General features: G+C 39.0%; 1 protein-coding gene across 8 annotated transcripts; it reads left to right on the plus strand.

The window, feature by feature from the left end:
- The first annotated feature begins 3,728 nt into the window (after positions 1-3,728).
- Positions 3,729-24,659, plus strand: TAF4 (TBP-associated factor 4). 8 transcript variants are annotated; one of them, XM_089154678.1, is made up of 16 exons: positions 3,729-3,887; positions 4,451-4,480; positions 4,617-4,731; positions 4,846-4,951; positions 9,865-10,418; positions 10,520-10,615; positions 10,870-11,931; positions 15,322-15,452; positions 15,582-15,669; positions 15,798-15,933; positions 16,033-16,088; positions 16,161-16,217; positions 16,318-16,461; positions 21,362-21,427; positions 21,816-22,077; positions 22,627-24,659. In XM_089154678.1, the coding sequence occupies exons 3-16, from the start codon at positions 4,693-4,695 to the stop codon at positions 22,803-22,805; spliced, it is 2,976 nt and encodes a 991-aa protein (XP_089010804.1). In that variant the 5' UTR covers positions 3,729-3,887; positions 4,451-4,480; positions 4,617-4,692; the 3' UTR covers positions 22,806-24,659. The 8 variants fall into 8 exon arrangements, with proteins under 8 accessions (XP_089010804.1, XP_089010805.1, XP_089010799.1 ...); XM_089154679.1 differs by having other exon boundaries at positions 3,729-4,731; positions 10,870-10,986; positions 11,017-11,931; XM_089154673.1 differs by having other exon boundaries at positions 3,729-4,515.
- The last annotated feature ends 196 nt before the right edge of the window (positions 24,660-24,855 follow it).

Below are 24,855 nucleotides of genomic sequence, written 5' to 3' on the forward strand. Positions count from 1 at the left end.
TTCATATCCGCATCCTATTAATAATCGGACGGATTCTGATACCCCTAAATGGATGTAGATGCGAATTCAGAAGCGGATTTCGATTATCCATTTACACCCTTAATCAAATGTGCCTTCTTCATTTCAAGGATGTGCCCCATTCAAGTAGGCAAGTAGCTAGGTCAGTTATATCTAGGCCTAGGGGTGTTAATTTATAGCCCGAACCATTAAAATAGAACCGCACCGTCCAAACCAAATCTTAATGGATCGTAATTGGGCTGAGGGTTGTGGAGCCCGAAACCGAACCGCAATTCATTATAATCCATTTTGTAATTTTTAAATTAAATAGTATTTGAATCATTATATTACCATTAGGTAGTTGGTATAGACCATTAAAAAAATTAAGCATGAATTCAAAAATCAAATGGTCATTTTACTACTTAATATCTAGGTTATTGATTTCTATATAATGGGTGGGTTCTTTTTAATGGAAATTGCCAATAGCAACTTTGCTTTCCATATAATTTTCACTTTTGTTGTAGGATGTTGAATTGTTTTTTCTTGTTTTTTTTTCTTGCACACAATAAACAGTTAGTCAACCCAAATCTAAACCGTTAGCCCGAACCTAAACCGCACCAAACCAAATCCGGCCCAAAACCGTTATTTTGTTAATGGACCGTGTTTGGGCTAGGTGTTTTTTAGCCCGAAACCGCACCGTTGACACCCCTATCTAGGCTGTTTGCCATAGGTATCTCACCACTTGCGGATAGGTTGTTTTCCTTAACTGCATTCACTTGCTGATTTGACCCAGACAGTGCACTGCCTGATCTTGGTACATCATACAAGGTTGGAGCCTGGTTTTCTTGGGCTACAAGATCATCATACAAGTTAGGGGCTGGTTTTCCTGAGCTACTTTGGTTTGACTGATTTGTTTGGAAGGTGTCAGAACTTGGTCCAACTTGTTTTCTTCAATGTGTCCCGACTTAACACACTCGTGTTATGTGCCTAATGGGCCCTAATTTGATATCAAATAATCACGGAGAGCAATGCCATATGTAAAGGAAGGCTTTTCTCCAAAAAGAACAAATAAAGGTGTTCAGAGTCCACTATGCTTCTTGTTTTTGTCATTCTAGTACTTGGAGCAACCACTATGCTTCTTGTTTTTGTACTTGTTAAATTTCAATTTTAAAGTGAATTTACTTTTTCTTAAAAAAAATTAAAACTAAATTTATATTGTACTGTTGTGAAAGTTTTTATCATTCCATGTATCAATAACATTTTTTATCAAATTCAAACCCCCCACCCCCAAAAAAAAATAAATAAATAAAAGAAAAAAAGGTTTTATCATGCTTAATCTTACTCTTTTAATTTAATCTAATTATGCACTTTATAGTTTTACTCGATGATGATAATAATAATTTAAATGTTGTTTTATTTACTTTAATTTTTGTATCAATCAAGTTTAATAAAGTGTTAAAAAACATATGCATAACATAAGTCTTATATTTAGTATGACCTCAACCAAAGATGATTGTTGTAAGAATTCATGTACTGGACTTCATTCAATTGAGACAAGATTGTATGTTGTTATTATTACTAGAGAAGAGGACAGGCCACGGTCAGGACAAACCCGTTCACCCTCTAATTAAGGATGACTAGGACGGTTTTGGACTCGACTTGGCCTCTTACAATTCGAAGTCAGAGTTGAGTCAAGGTTAGAGAGGTACTATTGAGGAACATTCACCCAAAAAGACAAATAAGATGCAAAACAAAAGAGTATTAGTGTGTATTACTTGAATGCTGCACATAAAATGGCAGTACCTGTTGCCAACGGTTGAAATCAAAATCTCAATCAAAATTTAGATTTTGATCTCGACAGTTGGCAATATAGTTAATGCGAAGCAGTACAGCATTGAAGTTGAACCGGTGTGTCATGTGTTGTGTGGAAAAATGAATTCACTAATGGGTATTTTTGTCTTTTGGCGATTCAACTGCCTGCGGGATCATTTTCAACTAAGGGATGCAGTTCCTGAGTAAGAGAAAGATTAGTGATATTGGTGTTATGCATATATAGTTAACCACATGTGTAGGATATAGACACGTGTATGTCTTGCCTTGTAAACACTATAAAGTGTATGCTTCAATAATAAATCAACATAGATCATTTTATTTCATTACTTTACATGGTATCAGCCTTTCCAGATCTGATTTCTCCCATCCAACGATGAGCAGCTTTGTAGATCCGATTTCTCAGATTTTTTCTGCTGATTGATCCTTCTTCCTGGGTTTGCTTCTGTTTTCAACTTTGTTCTTGAAGTTTCTTGCAGGATTTCTGCAGATCGGTCTATGTTTCTGGTTTTTTTGTTTTCGTTTGTAAGGTTTCTTGAACAGATTTCTGCCGTTTTCTTTCTATACGACTCTGTTCTTGAGTTATCCTAGAAGATTTATGCACTTCTGTCTTTGCAACTCTGTTCTTGGGTGTTTCTTGGAGGATTTCTCATGGCATCTTCTTCCATTTATCCGTACCCCTCCACTCTCAACGTTTCTAATTTTGTTTCGCTTCGATTGACCTCAGAGAATTTTCTTCTCTTCTCTGGGAAACGCAAGTTCTCTCTCTGGTTGAGAGTTAGGATTTGCTTGAATTTATAACTCCTGAACATCCTGTTCCAGAAAAGTTTGTTTCATCTGCTACGGTTGAGGAGTTTGTGAACCCTGTTTACTCTGCTTGGGTTCGAATTGATAGGCTTGTTAAAGCCTGGATTACGGGGACACTTTCAGATGGTGTTCTTGGGTTAGCAATTGGGGTTAAAACTGCTGTGGATTTGTGGCACATTTTGAGTGAAGCTTTCTCTCCGAAGTCTGAGGCTCGTGAGTTTGAGCTCTTGTCTAGGCTTCATTTTCTCAAGAGAAAGGATGGTGCTTCTCTTTCTGAGTTCTTGCTACAGTTTAAGTCTGTATGTGATCAATTAGCGAGCATTGGTAAGTCTGTTCCTGATCAACGAAAGGTCTTCATCTTGCTCACCAATCTTGGTCAAGATTTTGAGTGCATATATAGTTAACCACATGTGTAGGATATAGACACGTGTATGTCTTGCCTTGTAAACACTATAAAGTGTATGCTTCAATAATAAATCAACATAGATCATTTTATTTCATTACTTTACAATTGGAGCTAAAAGTTAGGGTAAAACAGTGACTCTATTGAAGCAGAGAGAAGTTTAATCCCTCGAGAGTCTTGCAGAAAAATTTCAAATTGAACATGAATTGAAGTAGGTTCGATTTGCAAAGAAGACTATCTGAGAAAATAAATAGAAGTAGAAGAAAGAAGCAGCAGCAAGGACGCATAGAAAGGTGTCTCGCAGGATGATGAGCAGCAGGATTATGAGCAAACGAAGTGTGTTGTGGTGATAGAAGGGTGAAGAAGAACAAACATCCTGATATAAGAGAAACAGAAGGGTAAAACAGTCCTGGCACCGTTTTGGTTAGTTTTGTAAACCAAAACTTTTAATTGTATATATTTGTTAATCAGAACAATGTGGGGTTAATTTGGTAAAATAAAATCTAATGCTAGCTAATCAAGTAATTTTATTTTTAACTGGGGTCACTAAACGTAACTCGGGAGGGGAGGGTGCGTTTGATAACTCTCTCAAGAATTGTTTTTATTGTTTTCATGTGCTGTGAGAACAAAAAATAGTTAAATTGCATTTAATTTGCAAACACTTCAGAGTTGTTTTCCTGTTTCAGAAACAACTTCAACCAAAAGTGTGCCCCGACAATAGAACCCCAAGTCCCCAACCCACCTTATGTCTTCTCACGTTACACGAGGGATTTAAGCGACTCTGCAACTCTGAAATCCAACGGAAGCTGAGGTCGTCTTTTTCCTCTCTGCAACTCAATTCATCCACAAGGTAGTTTCGTTAATCTTTCTCGTCACTCGTATTTGTTCTCTCACTACCTCTTTCTGAGATTGGACCACCTTCGTCTCAATATCGTGTTTGATCATCCCAATAGAGTAAAGGCTGTTGAAGCGTGAATACATCTTTCTGTTTTCCAATCTGACCTTGGAAGGAGGGGTGACTCAATAGCAGTAGTGAGTCTAGTGATCTGAAAAACTCGTTCTTCTTCTGAAGGTGGAAAATGGGGATCTGTTTTGTCTCCAGAACGAAGAACTAGGTTTTGGCAAACTCGATTTTTTGGAATTTTGTATATTTTTGTTTGAAAAATCTCATTCAATATCTAAATTGACAAGGTATTGATTCGGTTATTTTGCATAGTGGCAGCAACAAAAGTAACAAGTGTTTTTCGGGAATCATGAGTAGTGCATTGAAGTATGAGATTGGACAGAAGCCTTACAAACACAAGAACACAGAAAAATATTTTTTTGCAGAAAACAGTGCTTCTAGCATAGAAACGTTATCAAACGCATACTTACTCTTCTCACCTTTGGCAATTTGTTCTTCTCGTCCTGCAGCGCCAAAGCATGATTTTTACCTCAGTTGATGTATGTGAGAATTAAACCACCTACGTCAGGAATATGTATATCTGGTTTTCTGAACGATTACACTTTGTTGCGCTTCTCTGATCAAACTAGGTTTTCTTTTGAAACCTAACTTGGATGCTCCCCTACTCTATCTCAGAGGCGGAAGTCATAATTTTTATATTCAAAACGTTGGCACCAACTAGCTTGACGTAGTTATTGTGGAAAGGACTAAAATGGATCCCTCCATCATGAAGCTTCTCGATGATGACGAGGTTATTGATCTCTCTGGCTCAATTTCCCTTCGTTGTTTGCTCTTTTTTTTTGAAGTTATTTACTTATGTTGTATAGTTCATCGTTAATTGTTGTTCAAAATTTGTTATTTGCAGGATGAAACTATGCATTCTGGTGCAGATGTAGAGGCGTTCACTGCTGCCTTGAATAGAGACATAGAAGGGGATGCCTCCACTTCTCAGCCATCAGAACCAGAAAATGGTACCTTCACTGTCACCACTAATCTATCTCCGTCAGTCACAACTGTCTTCGTGTATGTAAAAAATAATAAAAATAGGTGATTTGAGCAATTAATTGTTATGATGATGAACAAAAGTGTTCTTGCAATCCATAAGGGAAAAAACACCTAAAGGTCTGATAAGTTTACTATATGTGAAACTAGGATTGTTGGGCGTGGAGCATTTTAAGCCACAATGGAACTCTAACTTATATATAAAGCACAGGATTGGACCCAGCATATATTGTTGTTTGTCAGATGAATAGATTTAATAACTTGGAACACTCAAGCTCACTGATCAACCAACATGTTAATCATTCCTTTTTTGGGTAATTTACGTCGATAAAAGCTTCCTATCAGACATGATACTCTAAAGATAAGCATATACATTTTTGTCTGGATTTCTGAAACAGGTTTGTGTTGGTGCAAGGTAGTAAACCTGCATCAATCCCGTTGGTGTAGAGAAAAACAGGCCCGCGAGTTATGTAAAATGAGAGAATCAGCACCATTCTATAGACATCCACAAACATTGGCTTCAATGGGGATGGTGATCCAGTGCATTTCATGATCAACCATCCTGATCTTCTGATGTTCTTTGAAAAAGAAGGCTTCTCTTGGATGGAATTTGATAGTAGGATTTCACAACTAAAATGCGGTTGTCAATCAATTCTTTAACTGCAAACTTAATTGGATCATTCACTTTATCTTGAATGTCGAGTTCGTTGTCAATTCTGATCCAATTTTGGAGAAGGAATATCCCGTCATACTTGACACCATATCATAGAAGCAGTGATGCAGTTAAGATTGTCCAATTAGGTTGATTGGGGGCTTCTATTGACTTTATTCTTGCCCATGATTGGCTTCTATAAACATTGGGCATTTTGGGGCTTACGGATGTAATGGCCTTAATTTATTAACACAGAAGAGGGGAGGGGGGGGTGTATGGTGTAATGCTAGTACGCAGGATTAGTAGTTAAGTGAGTGTTTGAAATAGATTAGGATACTTAATACCATCAATTAAGAATGATTGGTGTAAAGTCTATAATTATTTTATTTGTTTTTTGGGATGAATTATTTTATTTACACTTTTCTTGTTGCTGAGCAATGCATATATGATTGACATCCCAAACATGGTTTCTTATTTCTCTTCTGTTCTTCCTTCCAAGAACATGTTCAACCATTCAATATGCTGTTCAAGAAGATCTTCAACAAGAGCAAGTTGAATCATCCTCAACCCTAGTTCTCTTCTAATCTTCTAAGCCTTAAACTGTAGCTTTTCCTCTATTTCTAGAAACTATCCACAAGCACTTAAACCTACCCTGAACAAACCAACCATTAGAATAATTCCATTTTTGGTTTGTGCAACACTCACAGCCCTAGGAGAACTTGATCCCATTCTGACCATTAGAAACCTTAGATTTCCTCATCTTCTTCTTTCCTGAAACCCGGAAATCAATTCTTAATTTGCTGATATTCCAATTTCAGCAATAAGCTACCATCAACGAGACATCAAAACCTTCAGTTATAGACTTCCCTACAACAACGTAACCTAATCCTACCATCAAACTAGGTTCTACCAAATCTAACCCTAATAAATCCTAATACCCTTTCTTGATGTACCTGACTTACAAGTTATAGCAGGGCCCTGCATATTAGCTCCTAGTTGGACCTATTATGAGATGGGACTACATCAAATGGTTATTATTATCGGCAAGCACCTGAATCATTGTCTTCTTTTTAAAGAGCTCTATTTGTAATTTTTGAAATCCATGTCTAATCGAAAGGAGGTAACATGTATTGGTAAAGATGTAGTGGGTTTATGATAATAATGGCAGACTTATCATTTATTGGACTGCAAGCTGCAGAGAATAGAAAAAAGGCCAGTGTGACATTGTGGTGTGAAGGGGTAAACTTGGTATAAAACAAAACAGGAGCTTAAAAGGGATAAAGGGGGGAAAGAGCTATATGGGAAGTAACTAAAACAAATAAGTTAAATGCAATTAGAAAGCTAAAGAAAGGACAGATGAAGAGGGTGGGGTAAGATTTGAAATTAGAGTTTTTTTTTTGGGATGAATAAATAACTAAATAACACGGCGAGAAGAATGTACAAGGGGGGGGGGGGAACTAGCCTTCAAGAAGGTGGCTGGAAAGAGGAACCAAGACCCGAGAGACAACAATGAGCTTGTCCTTTGGGGTATTTACAACAGGGGGATGGAGGATAAATTGGAGCCTAGTAGATACGTCAAAGTAGATTACATTCCAAATCATGTCGAGGAATTGAGATTTGGAGGTCCATCTCCTAAGGTTGCATTCCCACCACTGGTGGTGGATAGTGGCACTGAAGACCAGCTTACCAACTCGGTCACAGATAGATGAGCCCGAAAATTTTCTCAAAATCCATGACCAATCTCGAGTAAAACCAAAGGGGTGTCTTGAATGGGTCCAAATGGAGGCAATGGCTTTTCCCCAAAGTGGGTGGGAAAAAGAGCAGGTGAAGAAAAAGTGCTCTAGGTCCTTCGAAGCATTCTAGCCAAGGATGCAGTTAAGGTTCATTGGGTTGTGAAGGTTGATAAGAAAAGCCTGGGATTGCTATTAATTGGATTGTTATTAACTGCGATGGATTAGTTCGGGGTAATCGTGGTGGCCAAGGTGCAATTAGAAGAAACTCTAAAGGCCATGTCGTCTTTTGCTTCGGTGGGTTGCAGCGACGACAATAATGTCCTTCGTATAGAGTCGAAAGCAATACAATCCCTTGGGCAGCAAGGGGTATTGTGGATGATACATTGGACATCAAACAGAGGCTATACCATTTTTTGTTCACGCATCATGTAAGAGAGTCTAATTTTTGTTTGACTTTTTACCAGGTGTCTTGATTTCTCCTAGGGAGCCCCACTTATGTCTTTGTAACCTTCCTCCGGATCTGGCTTGACTTGTTCACAAGGATGCCAATGGGAAGCGTCACCAACGTATGTTACGCATGTAATCTCTATTTTTTGTTCCTAGTTTAATACACAACACCTTTACACCCCCCACCCCAAAAAAAAGAAAAAACACACAAAAAGAAAGAAGGATTGGACGCTAAGGTTGAGGGCTCTCTAGAGGGTAAGAGAATCTAGGATTTGTCCTTTGAAATTAGAGTTAAGACAACTTATTGCTACGATGTCCTGGGAAAGAGTAGAATGAGTTGATATTTTCTTCTGTCGGTAAACCAGCAGCTGAAATCATGTAGAGAAGTGGAGAATTGGCGTCATCAAGGAGAGGTTGTGACTTTAAAGATGAATGCCTAGTGGAGTAGACAACTGTGGCTTACAATCAAAAGAAAGGGAGAGGGGTAGCGGTGTGGTAGCAGATGGGAGGGAGATGGGTACTGGTGTTATGGTAGACAGCGGTTGCATAAAAGAATTTTTCTTGGAAGAAGGATAAAGGGATAAGTAAGAGAGATTTTTAGGGAAGTGATTGATCCTTTGGCTCTGATACAAAATTGGTGGGGACCACTTGGAAAAAGAGAATATCAGAGTTGCAGTTGGAGAGAAGGGAAATCATTAAGGAATTATTTTATTTTATTTTATTTCTTTTTGTGGTTTTTTTTTTTTGGGGGGGGGGGGTGGTGGATACTCGCACAATTAGTTTATTCAGCAACCTATCAATTTCAGCTTTCAGGGTGGTGGATACTCGCACAATTAGTTTATTCAGCAACCTATCAATTTCAGCTTTCAATAGTCAATTCTATTCAGTCTGAGTTCTAATACGGTTGCTTCTACCACCCAAAAAAAAAAAATCCAAGATGAAGAGGAAACCGACTCCAACTTTGGGAATACACACCAATTGCTACCTCCTACTGAAGCTATCAAACTAAAAGATTGCATGTTAATCCAAAGTAGAAATAAACAGAAACCCTAAAATTGGATCTTCTCCGTCTGGTTTCTCAAACGGGTTTGAGTTGGTCCGTGCAGTGCACCTGCATCAATCAAATTAGCAACTTAATTTAAGCTACTCAGAACCAGTTCAATTGAACTAAACCTAAGCGACTAAAAAATAAACTAAGCTAAGAAACTGAGTTGCTAATTGCCAGTGCAATTTGTTAACATACCGTAGGTCAGCATAAGTGGCCTATTACATTAAATTCCAAGGCCTAGTATGTATACAACTCAACTGGGCCAGCAGTACACCTAATACTAGGTAAACGACTGCATTTTGGTGATGTTAGTTCAGTAGAGTACAAAGTTACAGATCTCATGGCTAATGCAACTTGTTAGATTATTTGTGGACATTTTGGTCATATATCTTGTAGTTTAAATTCTTAAAATGTTATATGCATTCTGAAACAAAAAAAAGGAACTTTCAGTTTAATTAGCTTGATGCAAGTTTTTTGGACTTCCAATGCATAATGCATTATGGGAACCTATCATCCACTGCCTCTTTCATTCCAATTTTGCATCAGGGAGTTTGACCTGTGAAATAGATATCTCAACCATGATAGGTAGGTTGTTGAGAAAGATGCAATACTGTCTTTGCTTTTGGTTGATTGAAGATCTATTGAAAGTGACATGGTCAAAATATTTGCATTAAGAAAGTGGAATCTCTACACGATCTTGATTTGGAGCACTGAGATAGAATTGTAGATTTATGATTTATCACAAGCAAATTTTTTATTTTTTCGTTGTCCTTTGTTGGAAGATGTTATTCCAGTTTACGTTTGTCATCTTAACAAGATTGGATTGTTTTGGACAATGTTAACCAAGGTCTGCAATCAAACTTATTCTGTCATCTCGCCAATATATAAGTCAGAAATCCTACACAAGTGATGTCATTCTAATATGATTGTAATATAGATTTTTTCACAAGAATAATGTGTTTCTGGTGCATTTTTCATGGTATATATAACCTGATAATGCAGCAACCTTGTCTCTTGCTGGTGATCCTGCACCCAGTCAACTGGTTCCCCAATGGCATAACTCCAATCAAGAAGAAAATGTCACCTCCCAAACTCATCAAGAAGAACCAAACAGTATGCAGTCACAAGTCCAGCATTCAACTGAAACAGTGCTGATGCAGTCTGGATCAGGTGCTGAGAACCAGCAGCAGCAAATTCATAGCTCACAGGAACACAGTGATCTCCCTGTGCAACAGAAACAATCAAGCGATGATCCACAACAGCATCAGGTGGAACAAAACTCCCTCCAGATGTCTCAGAAAAATGGAGCCCAACTTTCTGAACAACGTCCTGATCACTTACCAGAAAAGGAGAGAATTCCAGTGGTAGACAGCCAAAATCAATACCCAAAAGTACAAAAGATGAGCAGTCAAGTTTCACTTTCTGCAGATGTGGCAAGTAACCAAAATTTTCGTGGTAGTAAACAAGTACCATTTGCTTTGTTGCTCCCAAACATAATGCCTCACCTTGATAAAGACAGAGCCATGCAGCTTAATACACTTTTTGGTAAATTGAGGGTCAGTATTTGGTCTAGATTTGATCAATTATTTCGTTGCTCGTTTCGTATGATTTGGTATTATTATCTTATCCAGAATGTTCACCACCACTTTGTTTCTAGAAAAATGAAATCAACAAAGAGGACTTTGTTCGGCACCTGAGGAATATTGTAGGGGATCAAATGGTAAAACAAGCAGTGGCGAAAGTCCAGATGCAGGCAAGTGGTAAATGGTTCTAATTTAATTTTCTGCAAGCTTGGCCTTTTTCTTTTAATAAGGGGTGGCCCTTGGCGCATGGTCAGTGGACCACAGTTGTAGCCTGAGGTCAAGGCATTGAAACAGCCTTTCAGCATAAATTGCTGGGGTAAGGTTGCATAGGAAAAGCCCCCCCCCTCTCTTTTGGATTTTTCTTGTGCAAAAGCCTTTGGCACTGGGTTTACCTTTTCTGTAACTACCATGCATGGAATTTCAGGAACTAGCTAAAGCTCAGTCTGCCCGTAACTCACAGAAAGGATCCAACCAATTTCAGTTACAGTCACAAGCTTCTTTGCAGCATCAGAATCAGCCTCCACAGCAACAGCATCTGCCGCAGCAGCAGCAGCCACAGCAGCAGCAGCCACAGCAGCAGCAGCCACAGCAGCTGCCAGAGCAACTCCTACAACCTAAAATGACAAATGCACAACAGTTCAGTGATCCACAATCATTTGCTCAACTTCATCAGAAGGGACAGAAGTCTTCCACTGACCTGTCGCAGGTTCCAACTTCTACAACTCAAGGAAAAAACGATTCAAGTATTCCAACCACAGAAAACAGTTCTCAAAAGTCTAGGGAGACAGAACACCCATCAGATTCATCAGGAATGCATTTGAGTCAAACGTCTTCTACCAGCATGAGCTTGGTCAAGCAAGAGAAGGGACCCTCCGCCATTCAAATTCAAGGGATTAACAAGCAGCAGCCACAATTGTCCCTTCCACACACATCTTTCCCAATGTATGGGACCATGGTGGGTAGCTATCACCCTCATGCATATTCTGGGCCTGGTGTTAGTGGTGCCACAACTTCTCTTAAATCACAAACTCAAGATTCTCAAATGAGGCAAGTTCCACTTCATCAAGGCATGGTTTCAAATCAGTTAGGAGGAGCAACCCAGCCCATGAACATGATGATGATGTCTAAATATGAGATGCAAAACTCTCTTACTGAACCCAAGAGATTATTACCAGGTGGAACTCACTCGACAAGCCATTCTACAATGCAGCAAAATCCTGGTCAGTGGCAATCATCTGTGAGTGAAGAGCAAAAAGGTGGTGCTTTGTCATCAATGGCCTATGTGAAGCAGGAATTAGTCGATCAGACAGCCGAGCAGCAGCAAATGCCTCAGTTGCCAGCTTCCCAAGGTTCGTCTTCTTTAGGTTCTATACAAGTTGACCAAGAGGAGACCACTGAAAAACAGGGAGCTCGAATTCCTTTCTCAACATCGACAAATACAGTAGCTTCTGGTTCCCTAACAACACCAATGGATGCTAATTTACAGGTATGTGTTGCTTTTGTAACCACAAATTTTCTGTTCTTATATGATGTGTGATTCTTGAGATAATCATTGTTTCCCCTTTATTTTCTTTTGAAACATTGTGGAATCTATTGACTAGACATGTCTGAAATCTCAAGCTTTCATCCTGGAATCAAAATAAAGATCTTGATCACTTTATTTAACACAATGGGAGATAAGAACGAATCAACTTTCTGGTTAATAGCTTGTGTTGTATCTTCATTATCTTGTTCTAGATGCTTAATAAGTTAAACCTTAAAATTTAGTAAATCTTAGAATATGCAATATTGTAATCTGAAAGCAAAGATTTTGTTATGGGTTTCATCACAGAAGACTGTTAAAGAGCATTTAAACTTAGGTGAAGTAGAAACTATTCAGGTATAAAATGGTTGACTAAGCTTATGAAGTCATGATTTTCAAACTTCTCATGTAAAGCTTACCAGTTCTTATGGCATGTATTTCCTATTCATACATGTTCGTCCATTGAGAGAACCTAAATGGAGTTGTTTTCACCTTAGCATGTTGCCATGGAATTGCTGTATTGGGCTTTAGAACTAAACATGATGGGTAGAAAAAATATAGACATTCTAGCATTATGATTTTTTTTTTCTCTTAGGCAGTCTTTGGTTTAGTTTTCGTTTTTTATTTTTACCCAAATAAATATTTTTGGTAGTGTTTGGTATAATTTATGCAACCTATTTCTATTTACAGAAGGTTGAAAATATACAAAATCCAAAAACAGGTATTAAGCTGTTTTCAAATTTTCTAGGAAAACCAATTTCAGTTGTTTTTCAATTGGACATGTGGTTTTTAATGTTGTATAAGTGAGGTTAAAACGGTAACTTTGTATTCGTTTGCAATTTTTTCTTTAGAAGACTTCAGTGGTTCATTTCAGCTCGCCTTTGCCCAGTCACCCATCATTAAATATATTTGAAAGGAAGTTCATGAATTTTTCCCTGCAAATCTTGAAGTCTGCAGTGATTCCTAAGAGCATCAGAAGCCCTAGATCTTCATCATTCCTTCTAATACTGTTTTGAGTTTTGTCGTATTTTGCTTCTGATTCTGTCCTTTTCTTAGAGATGGATGATAGCTGTGCTGTCTATGTGCAACCTGTTTATGCATCTCACTACTCCGTCTTGGGAATGGATGACAACCTCCGCCAGGTATCAAAATGGGAAGGATGGACTCCTGCCAAAAGGGATGGTTTCTGTAGGACTAGGGAGATCTACCCTAGCACATCCTGTCAAAGAGATGGCTACCTTAGGGCGTAAGGGACTTATTTATTGCTGTTAGATAAGAATTTTGCTGGCCCACTTAAGCTGTATTAAAAGAGTTGTAACCAGGTCCTCAGAGCTGTTTTAAAAGTCAAAGAATGGTGCCAACAAGCCTTTGAAGACCTTATGAAGGTGGTAATGGAGGAACCGGTGCTTGCCTTGCTAGACTATGGCAAGCCCTTTGAGGTGCACACAGATGCATCGTACTTTGCAATTGGAGGGGTGTTTTCTTTTCAGTAATGGAACTAGGAGGTGGTTGTAGATCGCTCAACTTTAACATAAGAATATGAAGAGAGGTAGAAATAATTGCACTGCAGAAGATCAGCTAGCCTTTTCTGTGTACAAGTTTAGGAAGTTTAGATTGATGAGGATTCTAGTTATTTCTTTTAGTTAAAGACTGTAAACAGCCTCCAAATATATGGGATAGCAAAAGGAGTTATTTTGTTTCTAAAATTCGAGTTGGATTTTCATCCTCTCTCCTCAATTTTCTCGCTCTTCTCTCTAGTTCTCTCCCTTCGCTATCGTCTTTGCAGTCACTCCCCCCCTCTTTTGATCTCTTGTTAGCAGATTCTAATCTTTCTTTCCTTATATATATATATATATTCTGTCTCCCGTTGATCCCCTCTTTCCGTTTGCTTTTCCTTGTGCTTCTCTCTCCTCTTGATAAATGTTGCAGGTGCCATTAGAAAAGGCCATAACAGCTCTTCTCCTCTGTGCCGATCTGCACATATATCATTCAGAAATCATCCCCTAATTCTTTTGTGGTAAAAGCATCTCCCAATTCCTTGTTTATGCATCCGAGATTCCGTAGACATTGGCCTATCATCAGCCTTTTTTCTTAAGAATTTGGAAATAAAGGTCAAGGACTTGAAAAGTGGAACGAGGGAAAATGCAAGATAAAATTGGAATGCTTATGTAAAGGCAAGAAAAGTGGGATTGAGCATTGGAATGCTTATGTAAGGGTAAACTCCTCGCATAGTAAATAAAATATCTTAGAACAGTTAATGAGAGATCATTTGAAGTTTTGAAGAAACATTTTCCTGTTTTAAAGATGATACCTTTATAGTTATTGAGAGATCATGTAGTGTCTCTGTGTTGTTCGGCATTAGGTTATTGATAGATCATTTGAAGTTTTGAAGAAACATTTTTCTATTTCAAAGATGATACCTGCATAGTAATTGAGAGATCCTTTAGTGTTTTATGTGTTGTTTGGCATTAACTTAGTATAAAAGACGATGAATGACCTACCATTCAACAACAGCAATAAGCCTTGTCCCAACTAAATGGGGTCGACTACATGGATTCTTGCCTTCCAATCAGTTCTGTTTTAGGCCATGCTAGATACAGGGTCTAAGCTATGCATATCCTGTCTCACCGCTTTTCTTAAGGTTATCTTAGGTCTGCCCCTAGCTTTTCTAGTTCCTTCAATCTAGATTATATCACTTCTCCGTACATGGGCATTTATAGGTCTCCGTTGAATGTGGTTGTGCCACCTCAAACGACTTTCTCGAAGCTTATCACTTATGGGAGCAACTTCTAAACGAACTCTAATATGATCATGGTGTGTGTATACACACACATGCACGCACACACACATATATTGTCTTTCAATACAAGTTTCAATTCCTATAAGAATCATTTTTCAGAAAGATATGTGAAACGTATTTTATAGTATAAAATCTATTTTACCTGCTTGGTTACCAAATGTTCTTTGTATTCTGACCTGCAATGATTTTTAGTACTGATTTTAGGAGAACAGGTAAAAAGTAAAAAATGAAAAAACAATACCAGAGAGAGCCTTAGTTATATCCCCAGATGGTAGATCAATAGTTATTCTATTCAAAGTTGGACTGTAGGACTATTGTATTCCTATAGGTAACACAGATTGTAGGAGGAAAATACTCGGGCAAGTAAAGTTGGTCCAGTTATACATTGGTTGTTAGAACATCCTATGTACAGCTCACTTTCTTTGTGGTTTTGATCATGGTGCGAATTTCATATGCAATGTGACTCTGCATTTAGTTTGCATCTTCACTATGAGTATTGACCTCAGTCTTGTGACATAATATCTTCTTCCTTTTCGATTCCTATTTAATACCAGATGCGACCTCAAGTCCCATCTGCAACCACCACAGTTGGGGCTGGAACTAATTCGAAGACACCTCCAAAGAAACCTTCTAGCGGCCAAAAGAGACCGGTTGAAGTAGCTGGCACTCCATCCCCTTTGTCAAGGTAAAATTTTAATTCTTCTTTGTACTTAATAATGCCAACTTTCCAGGTGACCTTGTTCTCAATCCTCATTTAGAGTTCAAGCTTCTATTTACGTCAGTCTGTGTAAATATTTCATGTGATACCAAACAGTAAAAAACAAAAGGTATCTGGGGCTTTTCTGGACCAAAGCATCGAACAACTCAACGATGTTACAGCTGTCAGTGGAGTTAATTTGAGGGTATGATTTCTGTTTGTGTGTCGATCATCAACTCTTTGTTGGTTGAGAAATTATCAGCTAGAAAGTTGGCTTTCTGAAAGTTTAAATTTTTTTACCACAATGTTGTGGGTTATATCCTTTGGGAGCAGGAAGAGGAAGAGCAGCTATTGTCTGCACCTAAAGAGGACAGTCGGGCTTCAGAAGCTACTCGGAGGGTTGTTCAAGAAGAAGAAGAAAGACTGATACTGCAGAAAATACCCCTCCAGAAAAAGTTATCTCAAATCAGTTAAAACTTCTCGTCCTTCCTACTATTTTGTGATATTTTCAAACTTATATTCTGCAGTCATAGGACTCTTTTGTGACTGAATTTGGTGCTGGTGACAGTGTCCAAAAGTGGCATAAAGAGTGTAAGTAATGACGTGGAGCGTTGCCTGTCACTGGTGAGATGCTAACATACAGATTGTCCATTTTGGTATATGCTTAGCTGTATTCTTATGTAGCTGAATCTGCAGTGTGTAGAGGAGAGATTGCGCGGTTTGATAAGTAATATAATCAGACTATCAAAACAGGCTAGTATTTTTGTATTCATCTTCCTCCCAAGTTAAAGTGATTGTTTATTTCATTTCTATTTTTACTCTCTCTTCCTAATTTTGAATGAAAATTTTGTAGAGGGTTGATGTTGAAAAGCAGAGACATCATACTATCAATACCTCTGATGTTCGGCTGCAAATTTTAATGATGAACCGAAAGGCCAAAGAGGAGTGGGAGAAAAAACAGGCTGAAGAAGCCGAAAAGCAACGTAAACTTAATGAAGTGAGTAATGACACTCTTAATCTAATGAAGTGCATTACCCCTTTTGTTTATTCACCAACTTATGATTCTTTATATGTGAGAATACATATACTAACTAGCCTTGGTAATCTTCCAGTAACCAGTCATTATTACTCTTTCCATTTTTGCTACCTTCTATGGAGGTATTATTGTTAGTAGGTTGTCAATGGGTGCTTTTTTTTAAAGGGGGGGAGGAGTTGTTTACTATAAGGTTGCTAAAAGACTGAATTTATCTCAATTTTTTTTTTTTTTTATATTTAGTGTATCTGATTTTATTTGATCAATACTTGATAACCAAGAAAAGTGTTTATAATGAATCATTTTTACAAAAGTCATAACCAATAAAAAAAAGTTACTTCCCACACTACACTATATATCCATGTGTACATCAACTTTCCTTCTGCCCTTTCTCTATTGTAGACGTGTCAACAGTGATAGCAAGTTCACAAGAGGATTGCTAACTTCAAGTCAAACAACAGCGAACACTTCGATTGGTACTCAGATTTGTGGGAAATTTTTGGACAATAAAGAAGGGAAGAAGAAGCTAGCGTTGTCTTTCCAGTTCACCCATGGGCTTATACAATGGGCATCTCTTCATGCTCTCTCACAGAGCAAAGCACAAAGCTTTGTTTGTTTGTTTGTTTGTCCCCCCCCCCCCCCCCCTCAACCAAAAAAAAAAAAAAATTGAACCCCCAAATCTCATTAATCAAATTGCTCTACATGTCAATATCTGCTTGCAAACTTAGGATATTTTAAAAGTCTCAAAAGGTTAAAAAAGTAAAGCTCAATCCAATCCTTGAGTAAACATAAATTGACTATGAAACTGAATAAATGAACGACATATATGCAAACCAAGAGTGTAACTGTACTAATGAAGTAAATCTAGTTTTTGTATGTTCTACCCATATTTTGGGCCTGTTGAAATGACCCATACAGAGAATATCCATGGTATGGGATTAAAGATTTAATCATTTAACACCCTAGTAACCTAAGGCATAATTCCAATTAAATAAGCCCCCTCAGCAACTTATCTGCATCATGATTTTGCGGAGGAGTAGGCTAAATCACTGGACCTTCAAGATATTAGTTGTGCTGATACATACGGATGCTGAGACTTGTGTTTTGTCTCCTACTCTCCTTTTGAGTAGGGAGCATTTTTCTTCGACCATTCCCATTTCTTTATATTCAGGAACTTGCAACTGGGGTTTTTGTGAAACCAATGTGTAACCACTAAGCAAGAAATAATAGAAACAGAAAGAAGAAACAACCAAAAACCACATTCACCAAAGATGTCCGTGCTATGGCAAGATGCCTTTGTCCACTGCCAGATTAGAATAGCTTTGAGGAAGGCTTTATGTCTCACATCTCTCTCCTTACAAGTTACAATATTTTTTTTTCCTGCAACTCTCAAAGGTTCCTATGTTAGTCTGATGCAGATCCAGGACCAAATTGGCCCTTTTTCCTAGGAATAATAACCTAATACTGTAAACCAGAGAGTAACAGTCCCAAATTTGTTCAAGTTCATATAATTTTGTAGGAAACTGAGGCAGAAAACCAAAATAGAAGCAAATGAGTTGCTAAGAATGAGCAACTTGGTAAAAAGATAGCATTCCAACCAGTAGAATTGATTCACGTTCTGATTGAACAGTACTTGTGTAATAGAGAACAAGTGCGGAAAACCTCAGCAACTTTTGATGGTTGAAATGATGATTGTGATGGCAGACAAAAAAAATAGAAAGCAAGTGGCATAAGAAATACAGGAGGTAAATGGAGTGAATGGGTGGGTCGAATGAAGGAGATGGGTGGAATGGCCTCTTAATAAACAGTAGATTTTACAAATGGATGAAGAGGTAAAAAAATTTGAAAAATTGCAGCAAGTAGTCAACTCTACCCTGGAAAGTATAACCCAATACATTAATTGGGTCTTGCTACTAGGTCTTGCTTGGCGTAGTGGTGGTCAGATGCTCACTTTCTTAATGCTTGGTCATGAGTTCATGTCTTGAAAACAGCCTCTGGTCATTTGATCCTCATGAGACCCTTCTAAATGCAGGAGCCTTGTGTGATAGGTATGGCTTTTCTAAGTTGGTCTATTACGCAGAAAAAAAACATGAAACCAAAGGCCCAAGCATACATAACCCACCTGACGGTTTTTCCAATAAAAGATTCCTACAATGTGCTGCATCGACCCTAGACAACTGAAAACGTGAAAGGCCATTGGAGTCCAGTTGAAGCATTACTAGCAATGCTAATGATGCAGTGAGAATTTTTTTTGGATGAATAAATAAATCCATTAAAGACGAAAAATCGAACATACAACGGGGCAAGAAATGGCGAAGCTAAAGTGAAAAGACATAGCAACTACAACATAGCCAAAAGACAAGGGCTAGACAGAGACCAAAAGAACACTATTTTGCGGATTTTTTCTTCTTTTTCTTTGAAACCTTGCGCTCAATCACGAAGTCGTCACCGTAAGGGTTGTGCCCTTTAGAAGGACGGTTACTTCTTCTACATCTTGCACTGTCAAGATCGGGCAATTGGAGGGGGGTAGGAGACACAATAGTGCTCTCAGAGGGGTTCAAATTTATGGCTGAAGATAAGGCAGGGTTGTCCGAGGATGAGGCGTGAGAGAGAGAGAGTAAGTGAGGGGATTGGAAGAATGGGCCGAAGGGATTATTAGAATAGGACCATGGGGCAAAGAGTGAGAAGAGGGGCTTGGGCCAGTAAGGTTGGGCCCAAGGGGAGAAGGGCCCACGGTGGAACAAGTAGGAGGGGGTAAAATAGGAAGGATATTTTTATCAAGGATAGGGTTGAGAGAAGAGGATGAAGGGTTGAAGGGAGGGCAAAGAGAGTCGTTAATCAAAGAGGGAAAATGGAAAGGCAGTGAAGGGAACTATGAGATATTAGAGGCAAAACTTTCGCTAAAGAGGGAGGGGAGATCTCGAGGGTCAAGAGAGGACATCGGCGACTTCTGAATGGGAAGGTTAAAGGAGAGAAAAATTTCAGAAGGAGAGGAAGGCGCTGCAGTCCAGGCTTCGTCAGTGATCGCAGAAGCATCGACTGCAGCGGGCTGACAAAAATTCTCGGAAGGAGACACGATCTGGATCGATGTGCAAGGAGAGGTCGTTGTCCGATTTCTTCTCCAGTAAGTGTGGGCTACCGGCGGTGATCGAGCACCATCATCAGAGGGCGAAATTTTACAAGAAACAGTGGCACCGACAGCTTCTGCAGAGCCTTCATCAGCAGTGGTAGCAATAGATCTTTCTTGATCTTGATCAACAGCTTCATCAATAGCATCTAGGACAACAGCTACAGAGTCTTCAAGAACTTGATCAATAACCATCGGAGAGGGATTTGAGACTCCAATTCTTGAAATGGCGGCCGCCGTGGAAGAATCAGACTGATTCATGTCAGCGGTAATTTTTTCAAGGACATCGATCGGCTTCAAAGGAGCTTGAGGGATCAAGGCCATCTTCTCTACCGAAGAGTCCGCGTGAGGCAGAGTTGCAGAAAAATTTTGAGGCTCTGAGATACGCTTTAGAGGGTCCAAGATGGTTGGAGTCGAGACAATAGATGAGCAGGATACATCTTTGTGACCGAAAGAAGAGCATCGATCGCATCGCAGAGGCACCCAGTCATAAACGATGGTTTGATCATACTTCAAGCCATTGTCGTTAGCGATGGAAACAGTCGCAGGGAGAGGTTTGGCGGCAGGGAAGTCCATGCAAATGCGAGCGTAAGAGAGTCTTTCCATTCTAATGGTTTTGGCATTAGTATGCAAGGGCTTCCCCAAAGCAGATCCGGTACGGCTGAGGTAGTCTGAATTCCTAGAATTCGAGCGGCAGTCCAGGGAGGTTAATCCATAGGGGAAGGGAGTTGAAATCGATTCTACGAAGCGGAGAGGAGGGGGACCAAGGCTTGATGAAGATCTAAGACTTTCCAACAAACCATGGTGATCCCTTCAGAGCTCGAGAATGACAGTTTGGCGACGAAAAATTGAAAAGAAAAATACCAGCTTCAATCAGGTTGGTATCCATAAGCCCACTTGCATTTCATTGTTTGGTAAGAGAGGACTGAACGATTTTAAGAGGGGGGACAGGGCCAAGAAATTGGCCGATGATGGCCGATTTCCATCGGTTAATACTAGGTGCAATAGAAGCAGAGGGGCAGTGTGCGAGAGGGGTTTGGTTATTGATGGATGAAGGTGGGTTGAAAGAGAGGTTGAGATTGCCAATAGGGAGGGTAGTCTTAGTGAACAGAGTGTTCCAAGGTTTAGGAGTGGGAAGCAGGGGGGCAGAGGAGGGCGGAGAAGTGGGGGGGTGGATGGGAGAGGGGGGGGGGGGGGAAGGCAGCTCCGGAGAAGACATAGTTACTCCGGCAGCTCCCTTGCCATATTCTGGAGATGGAAGATTCTTTTTTCTGCTTGATCAACCTTCGCAGTGAGAATTAATAGGTTCTTTGTATGTGGGGAGAAATGTGGAACCATGTCAAAGTGAATTATAAGTAATGATGATTCTTACTTTCCGACACCCCACTTCATTCCACCCCCAAACCCCTGTGAAACAAAAAATTGAACAGAAAGAAACCAACCTTAAATAACAGTTTCAAGTATTAGTCTTGCACGCACTTCTATGTGCTGCAACTTTTCAGTTATTTTTTATCATCAAAAGATCTTGTTATGCATTTTCTACCTGATGGTTTCTGAATTGTGAACTTGCTACGAACGTTTGTGAAGGTGTCATATATTCTCATTCTCGTTTTGCTTCTAGGGCATCCTTAATAAGTAATCTTGTTATTAACTCCTGCCTGATTGTTTTCTGGCTTGTAAAGGTGTTAGAAATGTTTGTGAAGCTGGTATATATTCTCACTCTGTTTTTGTATGTAGGCAGAGGGAAATACTGGTGCTGATGGTGACAAAGACAAAGATGAAGCTCGTACAAAGACACTTAAGGTATCGATAGGACCATTTTCTTTTCTTAAAATGAGAGGATAAGCATGGCATCCTATGGCCCATCCATTTTCATAGGCATCCTGTACACTGGCTCACCAACTCATCAATCTTGGCTTGTTGAGCATGGAAGTGAGTGGACACTGAAACACTCTACTGGTCTCCAATGTTTGTGGCTGAATAAAATTACTATTGGAACTAGTTTATAAGCATGGCCCATAAAATTTTTAATACGCTCAAAAATTGATTCTGCAATTCAATGGTTAGGCAGATACACATACACTGGGGCGCCATGTACTTATTTCATTGCATGAATGTCTGAAGGACCTGTGTGTTATCCTATATAATGTCACATGCTAAGGAGGTTTTCATGCCATTTCACCTTCTGCAGGCAAACAAAGAGGAAGATGATAAAATGAGAACAACTGCAGCAAATGTTGCTGCCCGAGCAGCAGTTGGAGGGGATGATATGCTTTCAAAATGGCAACTCATGGCTGAGCAAGCCCGACAGAAGCGTGAAGGAGGAGGAGATGGAGCATCTGGTTCTCAACCTGGTAGAGAGCTGAGCCGGAAGGCCCTGTCAATGATGGGAAGAACCACCACAGACAATCAAGATATAGAAAACAGAGGCCTTTCTGCTTCTGCAGCATCTGGTAAGTATGATTACATTGGTCAAATTACTCTAGAGAGAGAGAGCATTAGATGGAAAGAAGATTTTAGGGATTTGTCAAGTTTTAAAGGTGAAAGTGAGCATGAGGTACACAGCTTTTATGCTGACTGCCATCTATTTGCAAGTGTGAGGTCATTGCTCTAATGAGCATTCCTAATTCAGTTAAAGGTCTGGTAAGAGTCTTTAGTTGTGGATTTTAAAGATTATGGAAATAGATTCTCTTAAATAGGAGCTCTAAGAAACCATTTAATTAATGCACCCTATAAAGGCAGAGAGTGCTTTCTATATTTTACAAGGACTTCTTGTGCCATAATTCGACCCATTAGTGCAGTAGTAGTCTAATACACTCTTCCAGTGTGTTGCTGTGGAGATACAGATCAGTTGAACTATTTAATTGGTCTGCGAAACATGCAATGTAAAGAGAACAAATATCTGACCTGTTATACGTAGGGGAAATGTCCTAGATAGAACTCTCTGCTTGTGACTGATAACTCAATTATAAAATTGTGATTTATTTATTGGTTTCTGGTAGGGCCTGTAAGGAAATTCGGCAGAAACTCTCTTGTCACACAGTCAAGGGTTACACGGACTGTTTCTCCCAAGGATGTAATTGCTGTCCTGGAGAGGGAGCCCCAGATGTCAAAGTCAACTTTGATGTATCGTTTTTATGAGAGAACTCATGCTGATGCTGTGCCAAATGATCGAAGGTGAAATGTGGGGGCAAATGGTAGAACAGGCAGTAATCATATTTTAGGGGATCGAATGGTAAAACAAGCAGTAACAGAATTCCAGATGCAGGCAAGTGGTTAGTGGTTTTAATTTAATTCTCTGTAAGCTTAGCCTTCTTTTTATAAGGGGTGGATGTTGGTGCAATGGTCAGTGAACCAAAGTTGTAGCTTGAGGTCAGGGAATCGAAACAGCCTTTCAGCATAAATTGTTGTGGTAAAGTCGTGCAGGAAAATTGCTCCCTGGATTCTGCTTGTGCCGACCTTTATTTTAAGCTTAGCTTTCACTGTGTTAGCATTTTGTCCAGACCAACATCGTGAATATGGGAGATCCAAGGTACAGCCTTAGGCTATTGATTGTTCTTTCATTGAACCTTTATTTGTGCAGGGCATTGTATGCTGTATGTAACAATTCTTGGGAGAAGAACTGTTTTTTCCCCCTCTTTCCCTGGTGAAAGGGAGAGAGCTCTGTTCACTATAAGAACTTAGGGTTGCCCTCTTTCCTGATTACGGAGGCAGCCAAGGTGATCTTCTCATGGAATGTTTCTCTCCCTGTTTTCGTATTATAAGTTGGGTGTATCATTAGGATTGTAAAAGAATTGATGATTATTTCTTTTGCAATTGAATATTCCATAAGAGGTTTTCAATAGATGAGAGGGGTAGAAGTTCATTGCCGTTAAAGAGGATATGTTGAAACCTAAGGGGTAATTCAGTTGCAAATACAGCACCTCATAATTTAGAGGCTTTGTGTTCAAACCTCATTGGGTCATAGTAATCTGAAAATGGGAATTGAAAAGAAAACAAATGTGAGTTTCCTGTGTCTTTTACAGGTGATGTGAACTGTGCTAGTTCAACTTCAGAATTGGGATTTCCTTTCCTTGATAGTCCGTTTGGTTATGTGATTTCATGGATTTCAATTTGAATCATAAACCATACTTTTTATTGATCATTTGTTTACTCTAGTTAAATGATTTGCATTAGAATCAAGAATCACATGGAGTAATGACTTTTGTTAAGAATTGGTGTTCTTTCAAATTGATCCTGGGGGGGGTTCTTCTGACTCACATAATCATTGGTAATTTTCATGATGAATGAGTTCATGGGAATTTAGTATACTGCAATTTTATGGATGGATTTTGACTTTGGCTGAAAAGATGTTTATATAGTGTCATAAGATTGTGAGGAGACATCAAAATAATTTGTGGCTTCTCATGTATTTTGATGGTCAAAAGGCCTAATTATTTGTGTATGCAAGTAATGCAACCAAAATAAGTCCTCTCTGAGCGATTTTGTATCAACAGGTCTGTCCTTGTCTCCTGTTAACATTTTGACTGTATAATTGCTTTTTATCACTCATAATCAGAGGTGGTCACACATCAAAGCTAAGAAAGTTATAAACCAAGGCGCTGAAAGGTCAATCGCATTTAAGACCCCATTGCATACCCAATAGAGTATCTGAATTGAACTATTGACTGCGTCATGATAGGGATTGGGTTCTCAATTTTTGGCACACAAATGCCAGCGTTTTCTCGTTGTACTGCCACCAGAATGTTTGGGATTTCCATATTTGTGCAAAGACTTCCATAATATATCTACTGTAGGTTCTATCAATTCATTTATCCAGTTTGAATCTTCTACCCGCATGAAGAAGCGATTTTTCAACCCTACACTGTTAGCTTCATGATGCATTTTCAGTTTAAGAACCTAATTTTTCAGTGGAAGTTATATCCATCCCCAATTTTTCTATATATAAAAGCGCTTTTGTACCCAACAAAATTATCCTTTCTAGAAAAATCTGAAAATATTACAAATCAATTAGTCCGAACCACCTCCGTAGTAGGGAAATGTATGTGCTCGACGCTTATCTACCTATAATAAGAATAAGGCCCATGTGAGACCCAATAAGGTCTGACCTTTGATTTATTTTGTCAAATAAATACGTGCTTTATTATATGGTGGGCAAACGTGAGGGAAGCACATATAGCTACCCTAATAGGTAAGAAAATTAGATTCCGAATCAACGGTCTTGACCAACC

Source organism: Hakea prostrata, chromosome 5, assembly GCF_041222555.1.
Source record: "Hakea prostrata isolate BN-2017 chromosome 5, UWA_Hpros_2, whole genome shotgun sequence".
NCBI classification, from domain to species: Eukaryota; Viridiplantae; Streptophyta; class Magnoliopsida; order Proteales; family Proteaceae; genus Hakea; species Hakea prostrata.

Bases quoted from the DNA above. Each gene is read 5' to 3' on its own strand.
- TAF4 (XM_089154673.1), top strand. From the start codon at position 4,693: ATGGATCCCTCCATCATGAAGCTTCTCGATGATGACGAG. The intron at 10,616-10,869 runs GCAAGTGGTAAA...ATGGAATTTCAG, and splicing joins TGGCGAAAGTCCAGATGCAG to GAACTAGCTAAAGCTCAGTC. The intron at 15,934-16,032 runs GTTAAAACTTCT...TGCTGGTGACAG, and splicing joins GAAAAAGTTATCTCAAATCA to TGTCCAAAAGTGGCATAAAG.